The sequence below is a fragment of the Mchenga conophoros genome, linkage group LG16, assembly GCF_057382185.1.
Source record: "Mchenga conophoros isolate Kocher_MC1m ecotype Shallow Benthic linkage group LG16, M_conophoros_male_GT1.1, whole genome shotgun sequence".
Classification (NCBI taxonomy): Eukaryota; Metazoa; Chordata; class Actinopteri; order Cichliformes; family Cichlidae; genus Mchenga; species Mchenga conophoros.
The window spans coordinates 24,549,204-24,576,888 of NC_140541.1; the positions used below are offsets into that span (position 1 = coordinate 24,549,204).

A 27,685-nucleotide genomic window follows, 5' to 3' on the forward strand; every position below is an offset into this window, starting at 1 on the left:
CTGCAGGATAAACTGCACGAGGGGTTCTTTTCAAACAAGCAGCTTAGAAATGATTGACTGGATCTACTAATGGCTTGTTACCCATTGTTCACTACAGAGCACAGAAACATGGACATTCAGCATTTTCGCCACTGACGACACAAACAGCTAATCTAAAGTCTAAAAATCCCAAGATGATAGAAAAATCAAAAATGCAAAAATGAGACTTAGATTTTACTTGAATAAAATCTAATTAGTTTAAATAAACTGAATTATATTTCTAGATGACATGTATGGCGTGCATTGTTATTAAAAACTAAACCTTTTTCTTGTACCATAAAAGTTGCAATCTGAGAATAATGTGGGAGCTATTAAACAGGCTTTTCTTCCTCACCTATGATCCCACTGTCCTTGCTCTCTAGCGTGGAACTGGGGCTGGTGATGGTCCCACAGGGGCTGGAGCGGCTGAGTGGGGGACGGCTCGCGGTGCTGTTTAGGGTGGAACATGGGCTGTCAGTGCTGGGAGACGCCGTGCTGCTTGTTAGTGTGGAGCAGGGGCTGATGCCCTGGCTAGTCAGAGAGCACTGCGGAGAAGAGAGATGAAAAAAGGGGGTTAAGGTACACCAAGAATGTACTTTACTAATCAAATATGTCAATGGAGAATGAAGTCAGCTGGCAACAAGTTCACATTTTTTTGTAGCCCGAACAAGAAAAGACAAGAAAAAAAAAAGCAACAAAAAATAATTTTCCAACCTTATTTGGAAGGAGTATTGAGAAAAATCACTGTCTACTTTGACCTGGATCATGTGAAAGCAATGCAAAAAATTCCTTTGCAAATAAACAAGCGCTTTACATGCGAGCATGACACACAAGCCGAAGGCCATAAGCACTATAAATGGAGCAAGGCTTAAAAATTACACACTCATATGTCTAGAGGAACCAAAATAAGTCTGAAGAGTATTTCACAAGGGAAGTAGTCTTTAGTTTGTGTGAACACAATAGACACCCTTTTTTTTTTTTTTAGGTCATCCAGCCTGTCTGACAACCATACAACAGCTAAATCTTTGTCTGAGATAACCGACAACCGTAGAAATCCAAATTAAAGCTGGTTTGTCCAGTTTCCCCATCTTCCTTTAACTGGATCCAAACACAATACAGTGTAGCTTATCATTGCCCCAATGAGATGCAAAGCAACACCTTCCAACAACTGATTATGACTTTGTAGGTTTTAAAGCAAGTTTTGCCCTAGTCTCACAACAAAATTACGAAAACTGAACTTTTCTCACCACAGGCCCATTTATTTAGCATACAAAAGCACTGACTTTACAATTGAAAACACACAAAAGATGGTCCCTAATACAGCTTAGTAGCGCTCCAAAGATTGTTGGGTTCTAAGCCAAATCAGAGAAATAATTACATAAAACACTCCTACTGTTGTGAGAACTGCTCGAATTAAATAATAAAATTCAATTTGGTTTATTCCCCATGTAGAATAAACTAAACCCTTTTTTGGAGATTTATTTGTTGCCTGGGGGGGTGGGGTGGCTTTCAGGTATAGTTGGTTTCACAAGCATAATATACTGCTAGTAGACTGTTATACTACTCACAGTTATGTTACTGTCATGCTACTGCAAGTAGGTGCAAATAACATGTGTATTTCCCCAACTAGGGTTGTCACAATATTTATACACAACACAATTATTGTGGCCAAAAATATTTACTATAATAGAATTTTCCTGATATCTGTTGACAGCAGAATAATGCTATTGGTCAAATTCACAACTAACTCTTTATTTTTTGTGTTTTTGGCAAATTAATGACTTGGCAATGTAACCAGATCTATAAAAACCAGACAAAAAGAGCAATCATTTATAATATCATGTGTTTATCATTAACATGATATTAATATTTGGTTAACATCTGTACTGGTACAGCACAGCGTTTTTTTATACATGTTCCTGCACTACTGAAAAATTTGGGTGTGGCAGACTGGCAACCCAAAAAAAACATTGTTGTCAAACATGAACAAGAGTTCACAAAAAAGTAAGCTCACCTATGCTTATCCAAGTGTGACTGATTCATTCTAGACCATAGGCTCGTGCAAAGGCAAGCTGATAGGGAAGAAGAATGGGATGAAGAATAGGGAGAATGACTGGCAGCATGACTAATATCTTGAGGAATGCTAATATAACTAGTCAACTTCCAGTCTGCAGGCGGTGTCCCACCCAATAAACACAGTAAGTCTAACACCTGACTGACATTTAATTTTCTGTGAGGCAAAACTAAAAACTAACACAGTTAAAGGCACATTGTAAAACAGCAGTATGGTGGAAAAGACAATTGCTGACAGATGACAATAACGTGCTGCTCTTCACATGAACTCCGAGAACACAGATCTACATAGAGTCAGACCGCCCGTCTCCTCTTTTCACATCCCAACTACTGAACACAATTCATGAAATGCTTTCTAAGTCTTTGCATTCCTAGAATTGCTACTTCAGTGTCAAAAACAGTCCAAGGCACGAGATGAAAACCTAACGTGGTGGGTTCTGCTCTTCACACAGCCCAGCTTAATTAGTAAAGCCAAACAAACTGAGGCTCAGACCTAACACAACTCTATTTCTGTACCCGGACTCAGACACTCTTGTTACACACTCAAGAGCCCCTGGAATAGCACTCAAGTTACTGGGAGACTAGCATGCCGCGCTGAAAAGCATGCACAGGAATAAAATCACATGCAGCCAATTTTGAATAGGCAGTTACTTTTCTTCAGGACAGATTGAACAGTTCAAACAAAACAGTGTGACAGTTACCGTTGCTTGAGGTCCCAAGAAAACAAGTTCCAGAGGTGCCTCTTAAAACCCCGTCCATAACGAACACGGGGGAAAAAAAAAAAAATCAAGCTGCAAAAAAATAAAAAAAAAAAAAGAGGAAAAGAAAAAAAAATCCATTCAAGTGAAACACTGTCACAACTAGCTTCTCCCCTTGTGCTTTCTCTCTGTCCTCTATCTCTCTGTGTGTGCTGCAGCGATGGCAGCAGCTGCTGTTGGTAGTGCGGTGAGGAGCTGGAGGGGAGGGAGAAAATGAAATACCTTCTTTTCATTCTTGTCGTCCATAGGTATGCGTGCCGTACCCGGGATCCCTTCTCCCAGTAAAAAGCCCAGTCTTGTCATCAGTTCCTGAGTGGCAGGGGAGGAGGAGCTTGGCTGTTTCTCCGCTTGCAGATCTACAGATATGAGAGAGAGAGGGAGAGAGAGAGAGAGAGAAAGAGAGAGAGAGAGAGAGAAATGCTTAACACTAGCAGGCAGATTCCCTCTCTACACTGGATGCCCCACACAAGGCCACGCTGCTGGCCCTGCCCTCCTCAACACTGCTCTGAAATGCTATGCTGCAGACCCAGAGAAGGTGAGGAAAGAGAGCAAGAGTGCGAGAAAGAGAGGAAAGAGAGAGTGAGCGTGTGCGGCCACGGCTGGTGTGTGAGTGTTCTAAAAGAAAGTGAATACATGTGAATATCCAGCATTGTAAGAAAGCAGAGACTGGGTGTGAGTGAGTGAGTGAGTGAGTGAGTGAGTGAGTGAGTGAGTACGCGCCCTACAACATGCCTCGAGCGCCAATTCCAGGGCTTTCGGGTTGTTTACAGCTCTCACTTATAGAGCCTCTGAATATCAATGAGTGGACCTCTGCTTCCTGCAACACAACTTGAACTGTCTGTGGTCTTCATTCTCAAGCCTTAAAATTACTTTAGATTGCAATTTCAAGCTTGGGATGCCATCAACAAGGAAGAGACAACTTGTAATCACCTTTCTGTTTACACAAACAGACCTTTTTTTTTTACATATTAAACCAAAAACCAGGCAGATAAATAATAACAGTATATGCAAAATACTGGGTTTATCGTCTAAAATCCATTGTGGATAGCAACTCAAATGTGGATGTTGCAATCTAGTGATGTCAAAAAGGCAAGCATACACTGATGATGAAGATGTCGGGAGAAAGAGTGAGAATGTCCGAGATACAAAAAGCTTATTATTCATCTCTCTGGCAGCACCTCTTTCTCCTCCTCTACTTCATTTTCTCCTTTACCTCCATTCTTCCGCAGCTATTAATAATGTTGACCGTGAATCTGATTAAACACAAACAAGTCCTGTGGCATAATGTGCTGCCAAGCCCGAGTCAAGTCAAAATCAGACCACCAGACAAACACCATTGGCATGCAAATAGCATACAAATGCCAATACACAGATAATGCATTACCTGTTAAAGTAAATAAATTGTCATAATAGCCAGTCTTGCAATCAAAAGGTCATACAGTTCTCCAACCTGGTGAAATTACTGGGTCATGCAACCCAAAATAAAACTGGAAAAAGGCCTAATCAGTGAAGTGTGGGGCTGGCAATAAACGCCCTAAATTCAATCTCTCTCTATCTCGTTTGAAGTTCAAGCACTGAGCCTTATAAACAGTCACACAATCCTGAAGTCATACCCACTACATACTTAACTAGAGGAACTCTTTACTGCTTAGTCGATCGATAGAAAAATAATCAGCTCCTTCAGTGAGCGTTCATTGTTATCCTAAAAACTCAATGATGTCATGATCCTGCTTCACCTCAGTGAAACAAAATAAGTTTCCTGAAGAAATGAACCCAAATTCTGCAAATTTGCGACAGTTTTCACTGTTCTTGACATGTTAAACAATTCACTTTTTTCTTTTTAAATCATCAGTAGATTAATCAATAATGTAAGTAATGACTACTTCTAATTCATTAGCTGGATTGGCTTTTTATCATTGAGAAGAGGCTAACCATTTACTCCAGACATGCAAAGCGTGCCCAATTAAGGAAAATGCACAAACCGCAGCAACAGATCGAATACAGATTTAATAAACGCTAAAGTTTCTTGAATTTCCCTGGAAATGTAATCATAATTAAAATGCAAGCAGCTGGTGTTACTGTAACTACAAGAAGGATTTAGTCAAAGAACACCCCATGCCAGCAATTTATCAAAGGCTTCGGTACGAAACCGAATTAGCCCTTATGGCCTGGCACTTTAGTCGCGTGCCTGCCTCCTCCAGCCAAGAACAAAACGTGTTAAACAAGATATATATGCATCGCAAGTACTGCCAGACGAGTTCATACAGTATCCATAACTTTAGGCTGTGCAGAAGATTTATGTTACCCCCCTTGACACATCTGCCCACCGGGTTGTCTTTTTTAAAGTGTATCTTTTATGCATTTATTTATTTTATTATACATTTATTTATTGGCACTGCCTTCAGGAGAAGTTGCTCTGTCCTTTAGAACTACTTTGAATTTAGAAAAACTTAAACATTCTACAAGCCTTAAAATAAATAAATAAATGAATATAAATAAAAATTCTCTTATCCCACAAGCCTACAAGTTCTATACTGAATAAATTCAAGCTTTTGTCCACATAGTAGCAGACAAAGAATGCTAACCTAATGCATGCTGTACTCGCATCACCCCATATCCATTGCAAATGCCATGAAGTGGGAACGCTATGCATTGAAAATCCATTGTTAATAGGGAATGTCACCCAGCTCATTTAAATGCTCGAGGGGAGCCTTTTACAATCACTCAGGCAAAGACGCCGCTCAGTCCTGAATGCACATCGCAATGATTATATAAGTCAATTCTGAGCCTTCACCCAGCAATATTATCAAGTGTAAAGAAAATAACATACAAGATCATTTCCCACATCCACAATTCAACTTGATAACCCCACTCTGAACGGGTATCATCAATGCTGAGAGCCTGTTGTGGTCGAATAATTTCAAGCATGCATCCACATATTGTATGCGCTTCATCAACTTTTAGTAGATGGTTACAGATATTAATCATTTGGCAATAAAATGGTAATGGGTCTGGGGTCTTTAAAAGGGGGCACCTTGCATATCACACATTTATGGCTACTGTACATTAGCAGGCAGTGACAGGTTGTTGATTTTTTTATTATTAGCCTGTCAGAGTCTTGTCTTTTGCTTTTATAGTGGCTATCAACACAGATCCACAACAGCTAGGAATAAGATGCTACGAGACTAACAGCTTTACAGGTGCAAACCATGTGAGGCAACTAGAAACATGCCAGAGAAAACGACTGTGAAACATAGTTGAAATCTTCGCCTTCTGGAGATTAGTGCAACATTGTTTGGCTGCTGAAAAAAAAGAAAAAAAAAAGGCAAAACTGTATTTTGTGAGCTCTGGCTTTAATGATGTAAGCTGTGGACTGCGAGAGATCCTCGGGTCAATTCCAGGAGGAGACACAAGTTCCTTTGTTTAAATACAAACCCTTGTGGTAACCCCTTGCGATTACGGTAGGAACCGAAAGTAGCTTCTTTTTGGAATCGATAGGATCTAATTAATTTCTCATAAAATCTGGTTTGATTTTTACTCATAATTGCAGACATACATCTGTCAAACCAGCTTAATCAATCAGTCAGAGACTTAAACTTGAGGAAAAAACTCATCAATTTAGTAACATGTAGGATCTCCCTGGGCAGCAACAACCTCCATCAGAAATTTCCAGATGAATAACGATGACCAATTTTGGATCATCGCTACCAACAAAAAATGGTTCAGTCTATCAATATATGCTGTCATTGATCAGCCGCCTTCAGGTCATGCAGCACTCATCTGTCTCATGGGATAAGGTCAAGACCCTGACTTTGTTATTGTAAAATATATATTTTTTTCTAACCTTCTTGTTATTGATTTTCTTGTATGCTTAGGGTCACTGACTTGTTGCATAATCCAATATCTCCTACGCTTCTCCCCCGACATTCTCCTGTATAATTTCCTCATACAATTTTAAATTCGTTGTTGCCTCGATCGCTCCAAAGGTTTCCTGCCCTGAAGTAGCAAAACAGCCCCAAACCAAAATGTTCTCTCCAGCATGCTTAACACTTCAGATGAGGTTTTGGTTGCTGGTGTGTAGAAACAAATCCAAATGAGATGTTTAGCATTGTTTTGGCCAAATCTCTTGACTTTTGCCTCGTTCATGGCACATCGTCCCTTTTTCTCTTGCTCTTTTTCCCGGCAATGTGAATGATTACTCTCGTGTATTTAATACAGACATGAAAAGCACAGCTGTTAGAGTGCGTGTGTGCTTTTTAGTTTAGTGAGATTGTTTGTCCATAACTGTGAGATGAAGAACAGAGTACATGTTATGAGTGACCAACGCTGAAACTCCGGCAATTCCAAAGGGTTTACAAAGTTTTCTCGTAACCACAATATAGTGCAGAAACTAATCCTGTTTGTTGACTCAGTTTTTCCTTCGCAACTTTTTCTTTTCCGTCATTGGATTAAATCGATCACCCGGCTCTTTATTACTTTGCCCTGACAAGACCACTCCATCACAGGTTCTTCAAAGCCACTTAAAACCACACGCCTCTGAGGACCAATCAGCAGCTCCAGAATGGCGCCGGGGTTGTTAAAGACCTGACATGAATACATCATAAGAGACAGAAAGACTGACATAATGATACGACAGCACATACAAATAAAAACTTCACGGGCCAAATCAATAAAACCCCTTTTAACCCGTGGTCTCTCTGGAAAAATCAATACGCTGTGCCAAAAAATTGTTTACTTGCACAGCCAACTTCACCCACAGCTTGACACAAAACCTTCACTTTGCGAGCGCGTTTTAACATCGTCCATCATGTGCATGCATCTATGAAAAAACATAAACATATCACATTTACTGCATTAATAAAGCTGAAGGTTTGCTGATTACACTAGCGTGTCAACAACTTTTAAATGGATTCTAGTTGAATGGCCTCTTTTACTCACTTTTCATTCTAAATACGAAACAGGAAATCCCAGCTCCATTTCATTTTCATAGTTGTCATCACCACCTATTCATCATGCTCAACATTTTGTCAATTAACCATTGACAAAGTGACAGACGAATACATGGATACACGAAAAAATGTCAACGAATGTGACAGGCAGGCAAAAAACAAAAAATCCCAAAACAATTTGATGCAGCTCGTGAAAAGAAAAAACGGCGGATGTGCTGTTTTGCCCTTACTTGCTCAACTATAAGCTACGGGGAAGTACTATCTGTTGCTGGGTGTCTTGCTGCAGGGCATCTCAGCTGTGCCACTGGTTTTTCTTCCTGATTTGTCAAGCCTGCTCATGGATGCAATGAGCCACCTTTCCGTTATAAACTACATTCTCCAATGGCTCTAACGTGACAGCAACTACAGCCTTACAGGACAGCCGTTTCCTTTAGCGTGATATACTCTAGAGCAGGGGTGGGCAATCCCAGGCCCCGAGGGCTGGTGTCCTGCAGGTTTTAGATCTCACCTTGGGTCAACACACCTGAATCACATGATTAGTTCGTTACCAGGCCTCTGGAGAACTTCAGGACATGGTGAGGAACTAATTTAGCCATTTAAATCAGCTGTGTTGGTTCAAGGACACATCTAAAGCCTGCAGGGACACCGACCCTCGAGGCCTGGAGTTGCCCACCCATGCTCTAGAATCTCAATGAGCTGACACTAAATAAATAAACCTGAAATGTTATTGGAGGCATAATAAGTACTTAAATAACCACTGTTACTACTGATTATTTCCCATTCATTTCACATGAAATAATAATAATAATGATAATGGTTTGGATTTATATAGCGCTTTTCAAGGCACCCAAAGCGCTTTACAATGCCACGATTCATTCACTCTTGCATTCATACACTGGTGGAGGCAAGCTACGGTTGTAGCCACAGCTGCCCTGGGGCAGACTGACAGAAGCGAGGCTGCCATGTCGCGCCATCGGCCCCTCTGGCCAACACCAGTAAATATCTTTAACGTTCAGGCAGTGGACTGTTGTGACAGCTGTAGGATGCACTTAGATACTAGCTGAAGTTAATTAACATCTCCTGTTCAGTAACAATCCAGAATTCAGCTCATTTGAGTGTTACTGTAGTATCTGTAAAATAATGAGGAGAGGAAGAATGCAAAAACATGAAGTAATGTTATGAGATAATGAGAAACTGGTGGCACGGCACACCTGAGGAAAGTGATCCCAGGCAGTAGTGAGAAATCTGACAACCGCTCCATTCTACTCTGACAGCAAGTGTAGAGCAAAATAACTCCTGGTTCACATCCTCTGTGACCCCTGCCAAAGGTTTTCAATTTGAGATACTTAAAATCCGTGAAACACAGACAATTTTTGCATCTCATTGTTAATTATGTCATGAAGCTTATTGAATTCACAAAGGACTTTTTACTGACTAGTTTAGAAGGTTTAGAAGAATTTCGCCCTATGACAGCTGGGATAGGCTCCAGCGCCCCCCGCGACCCTGAAAAGGATAAGCGGAAGCGAATGGATGGATGGATAGTTTAGAAGGTCAAAATGTGGTTTGGCAGATTCTCAAGGAAAACATACTGCTATGACTTAATTATTTAAATGCATTCAGCAGCAGAGTTCTTCTGATTTCCGTGTCAAGTTGATATAATTAGAAGATAACTGGACTGTTGCTAGTCTTCTTTGCTATTTTCAAATGTTATGTATGGTCTTGTGTCGTGTTAATGCTCTTTTGCTTGGTTTTGTTATTTGGGTACACCAGGTTAACCACACATGTATCCCAAATACATACTGAAGATGTACAAATATATAGACGAGTTATTCTTTTCTCCTCCTCCTTACAGAAATATGCCAACATGGCACAATCAGACATAGCATTATGACCACTGACAGGTGGAATGAATAACACAGATTACCTCTTCGTCGTGGTTAGTGGGTGGGCGATATCAGGGAGCAAGTGAACATTCTGTCGTCAAAGTTAATGTGTAAAAAGCACGAAACATGGGCAAGTGGATGACCATTTGCGCCATTTACCTGGGGAACACCTGGCACCAGGATGCACTATGGGAAGAAGGCGAGCCAAGAGAGGCAGACCACCCTTTCATGGAAATCATATTCCCTGATGGCTGTGGCCTCTTTCAGCAGGATAATGGGCCCCCGCCACAAGGCAAAAATGCTTCAGGAATGGTTTGAGGAGCACAGCAAAGTTTAAGGTGTTAACTTGGCCTTTAAATTCCCCAGATCTCAATCCAATCGAGCATCTGTGGGATTTGCTGGACAAACAAGTCTGATCCATGGAGGCCAAACCTCGCAACTTAAAGTACTTAAAGGATCTTTTGCTAACATCTGAGTCCCAGATACCAAAGAACACCTTTGCAAAGTCCATCCCTCAGTGGTTTAGGCAGTAAAAGGGGGAGCAACACAGTGTTAGGCTGGTGGACATAATGTTATGTCTGATCGGTATAAATCAGTAATTGAAAGGTCAAATAAATGTGTTTTTAAAGATAAGTGCCAGAGTAATACAGGTTATCTATCTATCAGGACACTTTTAATAATCACTAAGCTCTGCCAATTATAACTTAGGTGCAAAGGCAAGAAAAACCTTTGGAAAGAGGTAAACAAAATGATAATTAGCTAATTTGTTTCAGAGTGCTATAATATTCCAATAATGAGATCCTAGAAGAGTGAAACAATTTGCAGACCTCGGCAACACCCTAATAATCCCACATTACAGGAGTAGTCTAACTCTAGGGTGACAAATGTGCTTTAAAAAAAAAACAACAACAACAACTTTAAAATATAACAAATAATTAGAGCAGGAACCAATTATTCACATTCAATTATCATTACACACACACACACACACACACACACACACACACACACACCTCAAACACGCACATTTTATTTATTCCATCAACTCTACGGTACTTTAAGGGAGAATTTAAAAAGGCTTTGGGGTAATCCAGTGGATGGGACCTCTTCACACTACATTACACTACAGTCCTAATTGGAAGTCTGTATATACAAAGAAAATAAAAAGCTATTAGGAGAGTCCAAGTTCTAACTTTTCTAACAAGGCTATAGAGTGCCTAGATGTAAAATAGTTGGTGAGATGGAATAAAACTGGCTGTAATATAGCAAATATCCAGTAATTTCACACTGGCTCTAATATCACATCCACAAATGATGCCTGTAGTCAGTCAGGAACATTACTCTCAAGACTGTTATTAACTCTTCTCGACTTTATTAACCTAGTTTATTAATTGGTACCACCTAGACGGACCTCATCTAAGTTTATGATTTTATGTACAAAAGGGGAGCCACACTAGGTCTCCAGTCATATGACAGCTGACATTTTTGTCAGTTACACGTCAGGGCAAATAGTTTTATTTATCTAAATGGAAGGCAGATAATAAGTAAAATGGCTAGCCGAAGAAAACCCTCCCTGTTCTAGGTAAAGCATCAGATTTGTCCTTTACTTTTTACGCTACCCTGGAGTTATGGAAAACCAGGGATGTAGCTGGAACCACTTTGTTATTCCGGTAACTGTACAGCAAATGGAGGCAAAAACAAAACAACATCGTTATCTGCTGCCGGAGGAAGTTTATGAGCAGGTGTGAAATAGCAGCCGTGTGGTTCCCTGATAGAAGAATGAAGACTGAAGGAGGAGGAGAAGCAGAGGAATTTAGAGGGGGGGGGGGGGGGGGGGGGGGGGGAGAGAATCAGTAGAACAGACTGGATCTGCGGAGCTGCCTTAGCTCACTCGCTGCCAAGAAAACAATCCAGCCGGTGCTCATTAGCAGCTGGAGTTTCATTACCACAACAGTGGAGCCCGTTTAATGAACCCTCAATGAGAACATGCATCCTGCTTCCCCATTTGAGTTCAGGAGTACAAGGTGACGTGCCCCCCTGAAGCAAGTTGAGTGGTCTTATTGCACATTCCAGAGTTAGAATCTGCTGCAGGCGCAGATGGAGCGTCCAGCGAGACATTACATGAGATCAAGACTATAGATAACAGCGTACCTGGGGTGGGAGACGGCATAGAGGTAGTAATCATAGTGTGACTGGCATCTCAGCTGGACACCATACGCCAGCTGTTATTAATGTTGCTGCAATGGCAGATACAGATGGCATTTCATTAACTATTAGACCAACAGAGCTGAAGCTTCCTCACATGGCGATTCAGCCCCTTGGGCCAAAGAGATTGTGCTGTAAAGATCCTGCAGAGATGAGCAGACCACCCTAATCAAGCTTTACGATTTAGCGCAGGAAAAATAAAAATACGGTGAAAAGGTGATTTTAATCAAAAAGCTAAAGAGTGAATGAACAATTAACATGATTGGCTACAGAAACGCGCAAAACTATCACTCTGTGCCAGCCAAAACAAAAATCACATCGCATTAATTTCTGCTGCCTCAAAGTTACTATTCTCCTGAAGAGCAAATTATGAACAATGACAGGCTGAATATCATTATGAACTGGGAACAATTGGCCATGATTATACAATTTCACGAGCGTATTCATAATTGATTAAATTTAGCCACTGCATAAGCTGGGATTTATTGGTTTAGTAATAATAGAGTGCAAAGAGCACCACAAAGGGTGACACAGCCTCCAGAAAGTGTTAACAAATGAGTAACACACACAGTGCAGATGAAACGAGACTAAGATTACTACTGTTTTATTTTAAAATGGAGCAAACTTAATATTTTAACCAGATGGTTTAGGAGGTGCAAATTCACATAATTCTTAGCCAAATAAGCCTGACCATTGTTTTAACACTGACAAGATAATAAATACATGAACAAACAGGTGTTAAGTGTTCGGACACTGGTCTTACTGGAGTTGTAAAATGAGGGATTTGAAGAGAGACATAATTGTAGGAGAGGACAGGACCTGTGGTTCAGTCTTGACTGACTGAGACAGAGACGGGACTCCGAGAGCACAGCTGAAACAATTCTGTCAACCAGACTGTTGGCTGCCTGTTGCAAACACACTCAAGCATGCAAACACACACATACATAAACAAAGACAAAGGCAACTGCGGACACTCGGGCAAAATAAAAATACCCTCTGCAGTTACACGCAGGCACAGGAAACATAACCCTTTCTCAAAGACAGTGCCATGCGAGATGACTCCTGAGTAGGTCAAAAGCATGTTTCCTTTCTTAGCCTGCAGCCCATCCTGCTCAGCCACAATGCAGAGCATGAAAAATGACAACGCTTTGAGCCCGACCCAAAAGACGAACAAGTGAAGTAACCATGCAACACAGGGACAAAACTCACGCTGCATTAAAAACTGTCAAAAGAAAATTACATTCAACTTTTTTGAAAATCAGCCTCAGCAGCACTAAAGACTTGTCTCTGTCTACAGATGTGGACGTGGTTCTGGACACTCAGGACAGGCGTCCTTCAGTAAAAGCCCCTCTTCAGAGCTCCCACTTTATTTGTGCTGTAAATGACACACAGTCTTCATCCTGCAAAACTCCATTATTCCAGCAGTCTCTCAACAATGTGATGCTGACCTTGTTATTAAAGCAATGAAGTTGTCTCATGCTGCTTCAACAGTTTACTCTGTCTGAAGTAGAGGACAACACAAGCTGAAAGATGCTCTGTTTAAAAAAATAAAAATAAAAAATAAAAAAAAAAAAGCAATAGTGGGTAATGTCCTTGTCACATGTGACCCATGGTGCATATGCATGATTCTGTCCACATGGGAGAAAGTATTCAAAAGACTGTAAGTGAGCCTCACTCTGCTGCATCTGGGCTATCAGAATTAGCCACCATTAGTGCCTGATTATGCACGATTAGGTGATGAGCTGTTATATTCTTATAATTTCTCAGCTATAACATTTTTTAACCTGCCAACTACGGCTGCGAGAAGAACCCGATGGAAAGTTTCTTCTTTCCTATCAGCTGATTGTCTGCAGTATTTACTGAATAATTGTGCGCAGAACAAATAAAGGGAAGAAGTAAGTAGATGTCTGACCTTAAAACGGACTGGTTATTTCTTCAGCTGAAAAACATTTATATAAAAAAAAAAAAAAAAAAAAAAAAAAAATCACTCTCAGAGAACAGAATAAGACAGAAATGCCTTAAATGCCTGGGAGCTTTTATACCAACAGTTGTATGTGGTGCAATAAAAATAAACTACATACGACTGGGCAGTGTCCTAGAAGCAGTCATTTCTAATTTGTCAGAAACTGACCAGATCTCTATCATCTCTATCACTGGGAGCAGACCCAAAAAATAACATAATGCAAAATTTAGTTAAATTATCGGATAGTTGTAACTCATTTCTTGCAGTAAAATGATTCTATACATGTATATCTAGTAGCAAAAAGATAGTTTGGAGGCCTGCACATGTACATCTGCCACATGCATGAGATAACAGCTTCAGTACAGAAAGCCCTATCACAGTTTTTCATCTGTTATTGCATCACAGATGTTTTTTTAATGGTTAAAATGTGTATTTTTGTCATTAATATGCATTTCAATTAAATTAAAATCAAAACCGGGTCCTAAAAACAACAAACTCTTGAAAGTCTTCAACCCATTATTCAGTACTTGTATTGAGTATATTATCTGTGCTGCAGAAAACAACTACATTTTTTTAATGTTAATGGGCTTATTCCCTAAGTGTCAAATGCTTACCAGGGTGTATATAATATACAGACAACTTAAAAAAAAATAAGGCTTTAAAAAGTTCAGCATATTTCTGATTCGTTTTAAGACAGCAGAGCAATATCAGTTTTACAACTACGCAAATGAATCCCAATAAGCCAATAAACAAAATGTCCAACTTCCTTATCTAATCCTAGCATTATGCTATAGTTTCACTCCACAAGCATCACATCCACTTCTGAGAGAACTCTATTACGAGATATTACAAACACATTAAAGCTCAGCATCTGGAATGAGGGGCAACCTCTGGAGCTGAAAAGCTGTGGAAGAGAAAGAAAGTGTAGTTCCTCTAGCACTGCTTCAAATGAGAGTCAATTCCTATAGACCCCATTTCTTTACACCAGTTTTGTCCTCTGTGGATGACTTTGATAAGTTCAAGAACTGCAAGAACACATCCATCTTTAATACTGTTTATGGTTTGGAAGCATCAAAAGGTTCATCTCGTCTCATCGATGTGCCGAAAGGATGTACTTTGAGTCTCTGGTGCCCGCTTCTGGCATTCATACCTTCCTCAGCTCTTCTTGCCCCTGCCACTAACAGGAACACCCAATCTAATCTGATGCTGCCACCTTCATGCTTAACCACACGGAAGGTATTTGTCTGCTGATGAACAGTGCCCGATGGGGTGTTGATTGTGGATTATGTTCGGCAGGCAGTGCTCAGAGTTCTCCGTAACGATTTCAGTGTCTGTTTTGTCAGACAGGAGAATCTTTCTCCTCGTGCTCTCAGAGTCTTTTAAATGCCATTTGACAAGCTCCAAATAGGCTGTCATGCCTTTGCTCAAAGTGCAGCTGCTCTACAATAAAGGCCTGATTGATGAACTGCGGCTAAGACGGTCATCCTTTCCCCCCTCGATCTCTGCAGAGGACTGCTGAAGCTCTGTGGGTTTTGCCAAATGACCTGAAGAAGACCCTTCACGCTCAGTGTCCAAGACTGGTGGGAGAGCCCGTTCAAGGAAGCATCCAGATGGCGCCAAACTTCGTCCTTTTTAAAACATATTGAGATTCACTGCGCTCCTGGAAACATGCAGATCTCTGGAAGAAGTTTTCTCACAGTGGTCCACAGACATACTTAGACTTTATTAAAGGTTTTTGTTCTTGCATGAACTGAAGTGTGGGGTGTTCATATACACATGTGCACCTTTAAGCTGTGGCCAGGAAATCTACAGCCAAGATCTAAACACACTTATGAATAACTGAAGATAAAAGGAAGGACATGACCATAATTTTCACAATCACAACAAAGGGCCTTAATGCTTTTACGAAAAATCGATTTTACTGTTTAATTTTTTAAGTTACTGAATGGTTATTAAGAAGAAAAAGGCCAACTTCCACATCTACAACATAAAGTGTGCTAAAATAAATGCCATATTATTCTCCCATGAAACTGAAGACGAGTCCATACTAAACACACAAGTCCTTTCTGTGATCTGAAGTAGTTTAACATCACCTCCCCTTGAGCATTTTTTTTTTCACTGCATCATTAAGCAATGAAGAGGGAAGAGGGTAAGATTAGATAAGGAGGCGTGGGGAATAGTGGAAAGGTGTTGAGAAAAGAAATAGGGTGTTGATTTTGGAACGGCATTTGCATTTGTGCTCAAAAACATTGGTTTAGGACTTATCCAGTAATATATTTCTGCTCAGTCACACAAGCAAGGACTCTCTTTTGTAATTAGTAAATAAAAGTAACGGTACGGAAACTGACGAGGTCATATTTATTTACTGTCTGCTATCTGCTGGTAGCCTACTCTGAGCTCTATGTTAGTTGAACGTCAGACACACCCTCGTGCCTTAGTATGCGACAGTCAGCTGTGCCGAGTTACTAAATTCTATGTACGTTATGTGAGCCATGCATAACAATAGAGCGCTCTTTGTGCATTGCCTTTTGCTAAAGATTACACATCTTACATCTCCACTTAAGCCTATGGGAGGAATTTGAGCCCAGTCTTCTCTACTGGAAATCTAAACTGAGCACTTAGGGGAACATTACCCCTAAACACAAACACAACGCCCAACAAAAGTGAGAATAGGCAGTAATAACGCTGAAAGCACATCTCACAAACATGTGGAAGCACAAGAATTTTCATGTATAGTTCCTGAGAAATGAAAGCCCCTGTCCCCATTATACCCCGAAATCCGCAAATCCAGCGCTTTGCTCAGACAACATGTCCCCACAAACTGGAAAACTGACTCCTCTGTAATCTAAACACACAGTTTAGAATAAACACGGCACTACCGAGTGTTTGCACGGGGCTCACATGTACTGTGTACTTAAACTGAGTCATCAGTAACTGATGCTACCCTTAAATAACAAAGCCCTGCTCTTAAAAGCCACTGACAACAATGAGGACCCCAGGCAATGACATGCATAATTTTCTCTTACGGCAGTTTTTAAGTGCACTTTTCCCCTCAACCCCAGCAAAAACAGCCATTTAGAAAATTTGCAAAAGTAAAACTCACCATTGTGGGACGACTCCTTGTTATCGGTCGCTTTCCTCCGAGCTGACACGATGGCATCAGAAGGCACGCGAGGGCTCTCTACATATTTGGGCTTCCTAACTGGACCTGCCAGCACGAACAGAAGATACAGGGAGAATGAGAGAGTGAGAGAGCGCGTGCATCCGACAGAGAGAGAGGGGGGGGGAAAGAAATGCAGAAGAGACCGAGGGAAAACAGAGAGAGAGTTCTCACAGGATTAATATGTTCCAGATGGCACTGGAGATGAGAGGTAGTGGTGTCTTAGTTGGACAGGCTTAGCTGCACTCCGTAGCTTACATAAAACTCACTCACACACTCTCAGACAGCTCCCTGCGTTGATAGCAGCTCTGGTCTGTCTGACAACTCAGAATGCTGTCTGCATTGCTGGAGACTCTCGGTAAAAAAGCGGCTAGCTGGCTCTGGGAATGTAAACTACAGCAGGAAACCACAACAATTAGCCTCTAAGTGAACTAAAGATCCTTGCTCAAGCGCACACGTGCATTGTTGGAAATGCAAGAGAAGAAAATTGCCAAACAGACAAAGCATCCCCCCCCCCCATTATTTTATCTGAAAGTGTGTCCTTCTATTGTGGCAACAATAGTTGCATCTTTTGGTTAGATTGACCGCAAAGTGTCCAACTCTGATGATGTATCTGGGACAATGGAACAGCCCTTAGAGGAACGTCATTGTGAGCACAAGGCGATGACTTTGGCTAGCTGCACTGTTCCCTGCACTCACACCATGACAGTACTCTGACCCCATTTCCCATAAAAGGTAAGACAATGTGTGAAATGCAAAGAACTAAATTATTAGAATATTTAATGTAACAATTTTAAATGTTGCACACCACTGGCATACCCATCCTCATAGATGCGCAGCTGCTTGTGCAACATTTATACTTTTGCACAAAAAAAAAAAAAAAAAAAACGATATCCAGTAAAAGCTGCTGTTTAACCAGCCCTGCTGGGAATAAACATGCAGTTTGGTGGAGCAGCACTGCAGCAAAGGCCTACTGATCTTTCCTAAAAGTGCCAATTCACTGGTTAAAACACATTTTTAAGTTCTCTACTTGGAACTCACATTTTACCGAGACTTAAGAGCAGATCAAAAATGTAACCACAAAAAAAAAAAAAAAAATCTGAAAACAGGAGGTGACTGTGTTATTTAGATCTGTAAATCCATAAAACAGCATGCCCCGACTCTTTGCAACTACTTTGGCCTTGACCTCCTGCAAGTAAAACCTCCTCCTCCTCCAGGCTCTTATCAGATAACTGTATGTGTAACCCCAGTCATAACATAGAGAACAGACAGGAGATCAGAGACTGCGATTTCCACATTACCACATTCAGTCACTCCCAACCCCAAACAATTCCTGTGAATCAAATGGAGCAATTTATAAAACCGCTTCTGCTTGATGCACAGTGCCATCTATGGATATGCAACTTGAAATGCATAGTGGAAAAATGGTGGCTTTTGATACCTCGCATGAGCTTCTGTATGTACAATCTGGGTGTTCTCGTCTGTCACTAGAAGTGACTAGAAGAACTCAAAGTAAAAGCCCAAAACCAAATGGAGCGTCCATTCAGAGAAGCTGCGCAGAAGCTGTCCCATGTAGCAAAGAAACTGTTTTAAAGGTGATGATGATTTTTCTTTTAAAAGCACTATAATCTAAGGATTGGCATTCAAACGCAATGGGATGTTACAGATTTGTGCAGACAGATGGGTTAAAGCCTGAAGGGACTGGGTTAGTGAAGCATTTACAAAAGCGATCAAAGTCAGCCTGTTATTTGGGAGACAGAGCCAAAGAGTATCCTGAAAACCTCCATTCATCTGCAGATGGTCAGGCACAACCTATTACCCGGGAGTCACATGGCTCCAATTAAAACGGGACTACAGGGACGGAGAGCGTTGTATGCGAGACACACACTTAGTTCAGGTAAATAACTTGGATGAAAAGTGAACTGGCTAATATGTTCCACTGACTGTATTTCATATAAAACAACAAGGGGCATAGTTTGAGTAATCTAAACCATATGTTCAAGTTCAGATTCAGTTTACAAAGAGGAGCACAGGATCCACACGAGAAATGACAAACATGTGGCTGCCCATCATGGATAATTTTAGGCCACATCTAAGGGCTGATAATGCAGAGAAATGGTAAAAGGTCTTCCGGCATGACTCACATTTTTGAGCATCAGACAAGGCACAGAAGAATTTCCTCTCGGTTCAAAATCTCATCTCAAGATTTAACAGGTTTCCATTAACGCTCCGCACTGATAAAGAAGCAATTGCCATTTATAACAGGCGTGAGAAGGTCACAGAAATTGAGCCCTTTGATATATGACCTCATGAAGGACAACAAGAGAAAGGCAAAAATGAGTTGCACTCTGACTTGCATCAATTTCAAAGGGTATATGATTAATCACAAATGTAAATTTATTAATTGTAAAAAGAAACTGACAGGAAATCATAACAAGGGAGGATGTGATGATTTTTTCCAGGGAGCGATATCGCCGAGCTATCAACTACGCTATATCTCCACATCACATCTCAGAGCTAGACACAACAAATCCAGAACACCTCATGAACCCTGGACAAAAGGAAGCCATCTCATTCCGATGCCCTCGGAAAACAGCAGGGAAAACCAGCAGACTGGTGCAAAAGGAGGCTGCAACTAAGGGAGAGAAAAAAGAAACTGGAGTGGTGTGGAAAGTAGCATGTGGCCAACAGCACCCAAATATAACTATGTATAAAACAGAAGCAGGATGACAACATTTGACCTTCATTCCTTTCAAATCTTGTTAAAAGTGCTTTTTCTTTGTATCTCGGTTGATTATTATGACATTGACACAAAGGCATTCCTGCTTAAAACCATGATAGTCCTACACATTACAAAAAGAAATAAATAAATCTGATCCATTAGGATATGGACTACACAAGACCTCTGAGGGTACCTGGTAATATCTCACACTAATACTTTCTTTGACTCCATGAAGTTACAGGTGATTCAGTCTACAACCAGTGAACAAAGCTCTTAACAACAAGAACCTCCACAACAGGTTCATCTGCACAATAAGACACATACTTCTATTAACTGTTTTTAAAACTGTGTATCCAAGTACAAAGTACGTGGTTATTGAGGTATTTGCATCTTACAAAAGCCTTATTTGATTAGAAGAAGAGAACGAGCTTGCCTGCGTCTCCTTTTGATGAATGTGAGCCCACGCACATGAACGGTCCTTTTTTAAACTTCTATAAAACTAGCACAGAAACTAAGGAAATTTGTTTCTGGCCAATAAATGTTATACCGTTGGCCTTTTTATTTCGCCTCAATGGTGCCACATTTGTAAAGAAAATGACTTTGTGGGTTGAGCAGCATAGTTGAGTTTGTGCTAATGAAAAACTTGCTAAATCTTCTCTGTCAGTGCCAAACATCTCATTCTGCTGTTGGTGCCATTTATTTGTTTGGATGATTGAAGTCTGAAAAAAATAATCTGAAGAATACATTTAACAATTTATTCATTGAACAAATACGACCACACTGACCACATTTCCCTACTTCAAGCTTATTTGTTGACTGCCAAACATGTTATGTCGGTTTAATTTGCTATATTAGATAAATTGCCAGGCCAGGTTTAGCTCACCCTCAACAGGGGCGTAATTTCCAGGGGGGGTTCAGTTCGAACTGAAGAAGCTTCCTGAAGAAGCTTCTCGGATGAGAGGTGAAACGTTTTCAAGCAACTTAAAGAAGACCAGACGCCTTTCTTTCCAAGCTCCTTAGACTACGATGACCTGGATGACTGAGAACCTTCACAGACATAAATGAATGTTAAACAAGCAGGGAAAAGCAAGTATACAGACTGCAGTCTATGAGTGCAGAGCACCCACTGGTTGGTATTCACTATCAGACACAGGAATCCATAACCAGCAAGCTATCAGTCAGCAGGCGCATGCACACATTTATACACATACCAGCCTGTCAAATACCTATCACCAACAACTTACAATGTCCAGTCAACACCACTGAAAGGGAGGATTGTTCATAGCTAGGAAGTGATCAAGAAGCTTTCCCAGCATTCTTCAAGATGGACTCTGACTTCTTCACATTTCAACTTCTCAATGAGACAGTGTGTCTTCTTTGTGCAGCCGAGGAGAATGAACTCAGTCCCACAACGTTCGTCTTTATGCTCCAAATGTGACGACGAGCTCAACTCAAAAGCGAAAACGAATATATGCTGGCAAGATGATGCTAGATGGTATTCTGAATTCTGCATGTTTACTCCATGTCTAATGCACCCAGTCTTTTATAATATAGTCTTTTTAATATTCGTACCAAAATCTCAACCAACAAAGCTGATAGAGTATTAGAAGCATTTTGCTTTAGGAACTGAAATCACAAACTTGTGATTCCTTTTTCTTTTAGCAGTCAGAAATATTAGTCCTCTCTGGTTAATATGATTTTTGTATTGTACTACACAACTGCATGTTTAATCATCACCACTCTCAGATATCCTGTTTCACAAAGTGATTTTAAATATGCATTAACTGGAATTTATGCCTCTGTGCTAAATCTACACCACAAACTAGAGCCTAACTGATATACTGGCCGATATTAGTCGAATTTATGTCGGACTATGTCAAATTTTTAAATTTTATTTTATTTTTTTAAAGAATCGATATTCATCTTAACAGCGTCGTAATCAATTCATCAGTGCGGCATGCAACAACTGGTTGTTGTGCCATTTAGTGCCATCAGTTCTTCCTTTGCATGTCCATCTACTTTTATCTGTTAAGAGTGGATCGACTTGAACAGACACTCTACTGCCAACTAGTGTTCTGGAGCCATATCTGTAGTGGAACAGTGGCATAAAAGGCAATCTATTATAATACACGACGACATCTTGCACACATCTCAGCACTACTGAGCAGCAGAGGAAGCTATGACAGTTTATCCAGCACTGGTTTCTGGGGCAGTAGGTGAGTTGAGATTTCACTGCAGATGAAAGAAAGAGGAGACCGCATGTGATAAGAAGCTAAACCTGTGGTGTAGTCAAGTGCAGTCAGGTGGAGGACTGGATAGCGCTTCTCATAGCGTGCTCATCAGAAGAACATTTCAAAGGATCCCTGTAGCCTCACAAGGTCTTTTACAGCTCAGCTCTCGGAAAGGCATCAATATTCCCCCAGGGCTGTCTGGTAACTGTCAAAACCCCAGAGTTGACTTCAGGAGAGCTCACCTCAAAAGGGCTACAGCTGGCTTTGAAGAGAGTTTCTACCCTCTTGACAGAAGACTGATATATCAAACCTGTACTCGCCTTCATGTTTCCTTTAATATTATTTGTGTTAAGCTGAAAATAATGTGAAAACTGTTTCAAAATAATCCGCAGCTGTATAACTGCAAACAACAGCCTTCTGTTAGACAAGGTGGTTTTAGCTAAACCAGAAACAACTTGAACATCTTGTTAATGACTGCTTCCTATCAATGAGGCTTTGCGAAAACGTGCAAATCTATGTAGACATCCTGAAGTGTTTTACAAAATTACCATTACCTAATGTCTGCGGTATTTGAGATCTTTCTGGAAAAGACGTTAAAGATAATCTTCAGAACATTTTTATGTGGCCTGTAGAGCTATTATCGCTTACAGCCAGAGCTAAAGTTATGGGACCAACCAAAACAGGAACAAAAAATACACACTGCACAATGACTCAAACGGTTAGCCACCACTCAGAGACAGCAGCCTGGATGCTGTTGATGCACAGCTACTGCCACAAAATAGAAATAAAGAGGAGATAAGCAACAACGAGGCCAAGGGATCAGACCACTAGCAATGAAGTCATCAGTTTACACAAACACACACCCACCTACACACACACACGCAACATGACGAGGTCTGGCAAGCCAAAAGCTACTGTTCCTCAGTAGAGAAAGAGAAAACAAAGGAGTCTAAGCAGGAATGGTATCAGCAAGGTGACCTTCGCACATGGATGTTAGAAAATAACGAGTCTCCAAGCTTTTCTAGGTAGAGAGATTATGCCAAATACATGTCATACTCTCTGGCGGTGATTTGCAGGCCTGCTCAGCTAATCAATAAATTAATCATCCCTTAAGCCCCCAAAAGGCAACGTTCCATCAGAACAGTTAACCTATTTTGATACACGCGAGAGCCTACCAGAGAACAATCCCCATGGGACCACAGTGCATATTTGGCAATTAAAATGATCCACTGCCCATAAAAGCAATACAATAATGCGAATAGCTGTTTTATGAGCCAGTGCAGGCTGACAAAGAGGTAAAGCATGGGTCTACCTACAGGAAGGTCACACAGCTACCGCACGTACAACAAGAGCGTCCATATCAACTCAGCCTCAATCATTCCTCAGCCTCTCAGTGGAAATCATGGGGACCAAAATATTTCAGCCGCTATTTATGATTTTTCAAACACTTCCTGTGACCAACACTGAGATGCTGCAAGCTGCTGCATATGCAACAAGGGTGCAGGGGTTTCCCCCGTAACTCAATCAGCAGCCCATTAGGATTTTTAATCCAAAAATGGGACAATAACCTTCTATAACCAGAGGAGGTCACTGTGGAGATACCCAGGAGAATGTCACGAGGTGGGGCACAAAGAATTTATAACTACTAAAACAAAAACAAACAAAAAACTCCCCCGAAAACCCAAGAACAAAATTGAACCCAATTTTCTATCTCAACCAGCATGTTAAAAAAATAAAACTGAAAAGAAGACAGTCGTGTAGCACAAGAGGGATACAGGCAAGACAGGTACATTCAAAAGAGCGTAATCACCTCACGGGCCTGCGAGTGGCTCTTTAAACACACAGTAAAGTCTAGGTGCTGTACAACACATGTCAGAGCGCTGTGTTTCATGGCTAAGCTCTGGGCTTAGCTGATCAAAGCCGTGCCACTCAACGCCACCAGACTTTGCGGCTCAGGCATCCGTCACACTCCTAATTAACTCAATGTTTCTCTGTTGTCCCCTGTGAAGTTTTCATGAAAAGAACAACCACTTAGCTGGGGCCTTCCAAACTGCAGTAGATTATCCAATGTGTCAGGAAATGAAGGCCAGCCACAAAATGCTTTCTGAATCTGTGAAACCACTTCCCCTGCCCGTGCAGCGCTGATGTGCAGCACGGGAGGGAGACCAAACAGATGTGCGAAAAAATGCACTTAAGGATTTACTGCATGTATAAATGAATGCGGTGTACCTGAACTAGCTGACAGGAGTAGTTTCACACCACTAAAAAAAAAAAAAAAAAAAAAAATTAAAAATTAATCAACTGCTTTTCTCCACTATTGGCAAGTTATTGTTTTGTAGAGAAATGTCTCTCAGAGGAAAGCAGAAGATCTTTGATGGAGCAACTAAGCCTTGCTATCAGACACACCATGTATGCATCAATAAAATTAGATATACTGGCCCTTTTCAGTCTTCTAATAGGTAACATCACTGGATTAATCAATCAGTTAAATGGCAGCGTTGTGTATTCAGATATAGGTCATACATATGGGAAATATTCCTCGTGACCTCAATCAAACAATCCCACAGTGATAGAAAAAGGAAGAATAAATGGGGACATTTTGCATCAAGTCAACTATGTAAAGGGACCTAATATAACAGGTCGGGCTTTATTATATTTAACATGGCACTTATATGTTGATAGCCATTTAAAGCTCTTTTATGTAGTTATAGGAACATGTCCTTATGCCCTTTTAGTAAATCGATCAGAAAACATGAAACTGCAATTTTTTAAAAGGGGAGATCAAATGTGTTGGCTCACCTGTCTGAAGCAACATTGTTTTCTATTACATCTAATCAATCTCGTCTCTACACACTGAATAATCCATGTTATATGAAATCACTACCGTTGTGCCACATGAATAAAAGCAACTCTCTCTGTTTAGAGAAGCTTCGTGGATTGTTTCTATTACTTTCTGATGAGGAAAAAATGAATATCTAGCTTCAAAACGAAGATTATAGCCATTACAAGCCGATCTATGACATGTGAACTATCAAAGTTTGTATATAATAAGCAGTTTATTCTGTAAGAGATGTTAAGCTGCAGGAAATATTACACACTACAAATGAAGTTCAACACAGTCAGGCTTTCTTTGCCTTTCTTTGTCAAGCTAGCTTGAAAAAACCTAAACCCCAGTTGGAGATAATAGGGATCACAACGGTGGTTAGCTACTTTTTTCAGTCAAGCCAGGCTTTGTGTTCCAGTGCTTTGCACTCTCATATAAAAATAGGTGTTTCTCAGGTCATGTGATTCTTCCTCTGCTCAAAACGATCCCTATGAGTGTCCCTTACTTAAATGAGAGAAGTTATAACTTGGTGATAAAAAGATGTAAATAACACAAAAAATACAACAGTAAAAAGCAACAGTTTTACAGATAAGACAAAAGACTAATGCTACAGAAAATTGTTACTTTTGGGAGTATTAAAATAAGCATTTTGATCCAAGTGAACAATTTTATCACTGAGTGCTGCTGTTTTTTTTTTTCTAAGGTGACAGCTGTAAATTAGTAATCTCACTTTGCAGTACACCCCTCGCCTTCAAGAAACGTCTGTATATTGTATCTTGTAGTGAACTTGCAGGTCAAGCATACATTTCCAAAACACTGTTCCTTTGTTGTGAAGTGACTGATCTCCACATGTGTTTGCTGGATGAAAACATCCTCTGGCTCTGATTAAACAGGACCAGACGCTTGTAAACTTTATGTTTGTGTCAGAATTTACCAATAATTCATGCTTTGCTGTTACAAACATCTGCATACGGATTACTGTAACTCAGATGAACGCGTGCTAGTTTCAAGAGTGATCCGTACTAAATGAATATACACCTTGATGACTCAACAAAAAGGTAAATTCAGCATCATCGTCACAAAGCTGAAACCCTTCCTGCAGCGTGTTTAATAATTCTCGTCCATGGGTTTTCACAGTTATCTGCGAGGACAGTGGAGGAGAATTAACAGACCCTCCCCCAGCCCTCTCCTGCTGGTGGTCCTCCATAAAATCCTATCTTGTCCCTCCACTTTTTCCCCCTTTTTCATGCCTCAGAGCACCCCAAGAGGGAATATGCTTTTAATGAGTGTCCCCTTTCCCCTGTCCCCTGGGCCATTTTCTCCTTCACAAACCCAGCCTCATAGCTCTCTTCATCCCCTTGTGCTCATTCATTTCAAGCACTCATTGCAAATCCTGAGTCATCCGAGGAAAATGAACACATTTAACTTGAGTGGCAGCTAAACAAACAAAACTCTACTTCGCAGGGCATTTGTGTTTTTTAAACAAGAAAGCACATTTGCAATTGTTTTCAGTTTCCACTGAACATCTGCATAATGCACTGCATCGCGGTCTCAGGATTATTTCAGTACTGGGATTTGGGAGAATTGCAGAAAATGTGCATAACAGTGAAAAATGCTACAGCAAACAGGATTTCCTAAGAAATGCAAAGAAATACGATGCAATCTTCAACCCTTAAAACTGCAGTTATTCAATTATTTTTTTCACAGAGACATTCACAACCTACAAACTTCCTATCACCTCATCTTTACACTAAATAGATCAAAGCTGTAACCACTCTAAACAATGGCTTGATAGCCCACAGATGAGTGCCACATGTGAGTGGGGACCACAATGGCCACTTAAAGGATTTCTCTCCCTTTTGCAAAGTCTCCAAAATACAAAGACTCAGGTTAAAACGAGTTCCGCCACAATTAGGTATTCCTGGCTTTGAAGCTCTCCACAACCGCTGACAAAGATGCCCTCAACGCAATGGACAGAAGAAGCTTTGGAGGATTTAGATCAAATGTAAACACACACCTATTATCAGCCAGCAAAGTGTAAACACACAGTGAAGTCGCAGGAGGCCTCCTCTTCGACACAAGGCGATCAAATACAAGGGTGAAGTGGAAAAAACAACTCTCTGTAAACAGACTGCGCCCACAGAGTAACTGCTGGGATCCAGAGTGGTCCAGCTATCATTACTTTCGATACAGTGTGACTTAGTTTTCCAAGAATGACAAAGCTCACAATTTCTATATTTTGAGATAAATATGTTAAAATCTGTACTAGCACTCCTGGATGGCTGTCAGCAGTTATGCAAAGGAACCTGACGTGTGATCTATTTTAAGTGACTGGATGGGTTTTCAAAAAATAGAAAGACTAAAAATAACCAAAATCACTCAACTTGGGAACATTAAAGGTTACAACAGATCTGAAAAAATATTCATAATATGAAAAATGGCAAGCATCATGCAGTTAACTTTTAGGAAAGAGAATTAGACGGTAGAGGGGGAAAAGCAAGCACTGAATTTAATCAAGCAGTACCTGGTGATCGCTTGTTACTGCGCAAGGGCATCATGTAGGACTGCCGAGGCAGCAGAGGTGAGGAGGGGAGCGACATGGACACTCCCTTGGCAAGGCTTAACCTGAAAACTTCATCCTGTGCATTAGGGAGACCACTGCCAGGCCCCTGGGGCTGGGGGTTTCCTTCAGTCGGGAATCTTCTTTGGACACTATGGCTATGAACGTCACCTGTTGAGGAGAACCACAACCTTGTTACTGCGTTTACAAAGCACGACCACTTCTGCATGCCATGAAACAGAAAGAAGGACTTGATCTAGGCAAAGTCTGATATTTTCATAACCCTTTTCAATATTCGTCAAGCCTAATCAGCACAAATCTTAATCTTGAGTGGGATGG

General features: G+C 40.7%; 1 protein-coding gene across 4 annotated transcripts in view; it reads right to left on the bottom strand.

Moving 5' to 3' along the window:
- LOC146556872 (protein TANC1-like) overlaps window positions 1-27,685 on the bottom strand; it is a 112,325-nt gene that overhangs the window by 49,292 nt on the left and 35,348 nt on the right. For 2 of the 4 annotated variants that reach the window (XM_085250610.1, XM_085250609.1), the window contains exons 3-6: window positions 27,311-27,517; window positions 16,953-17,057; window positions 3,072-3,205; window positions 374-563 (exon numbers count right to left, since the gene is read on the bottom strand). In XM_085250610.1, coding sequence (XP_085106736.1) covers window positions 374-563; window positions 3,072-3,205; window positions 16,953-17,057; window positions 27,311-27,517 — 636 coding nt within the window. Of the gene's footprint in view, window positions 1-373; window positions 564-3,071; window positions 3,206-16,952; window positions 17,058-17,183; window positions 17,203-27,310; window positions 27,518-27,685 lie in introns of those variants that run through there. The other 2 variants (XM_085250612.1, XM_085250611.1) reach the window with 2 other exon arrangements.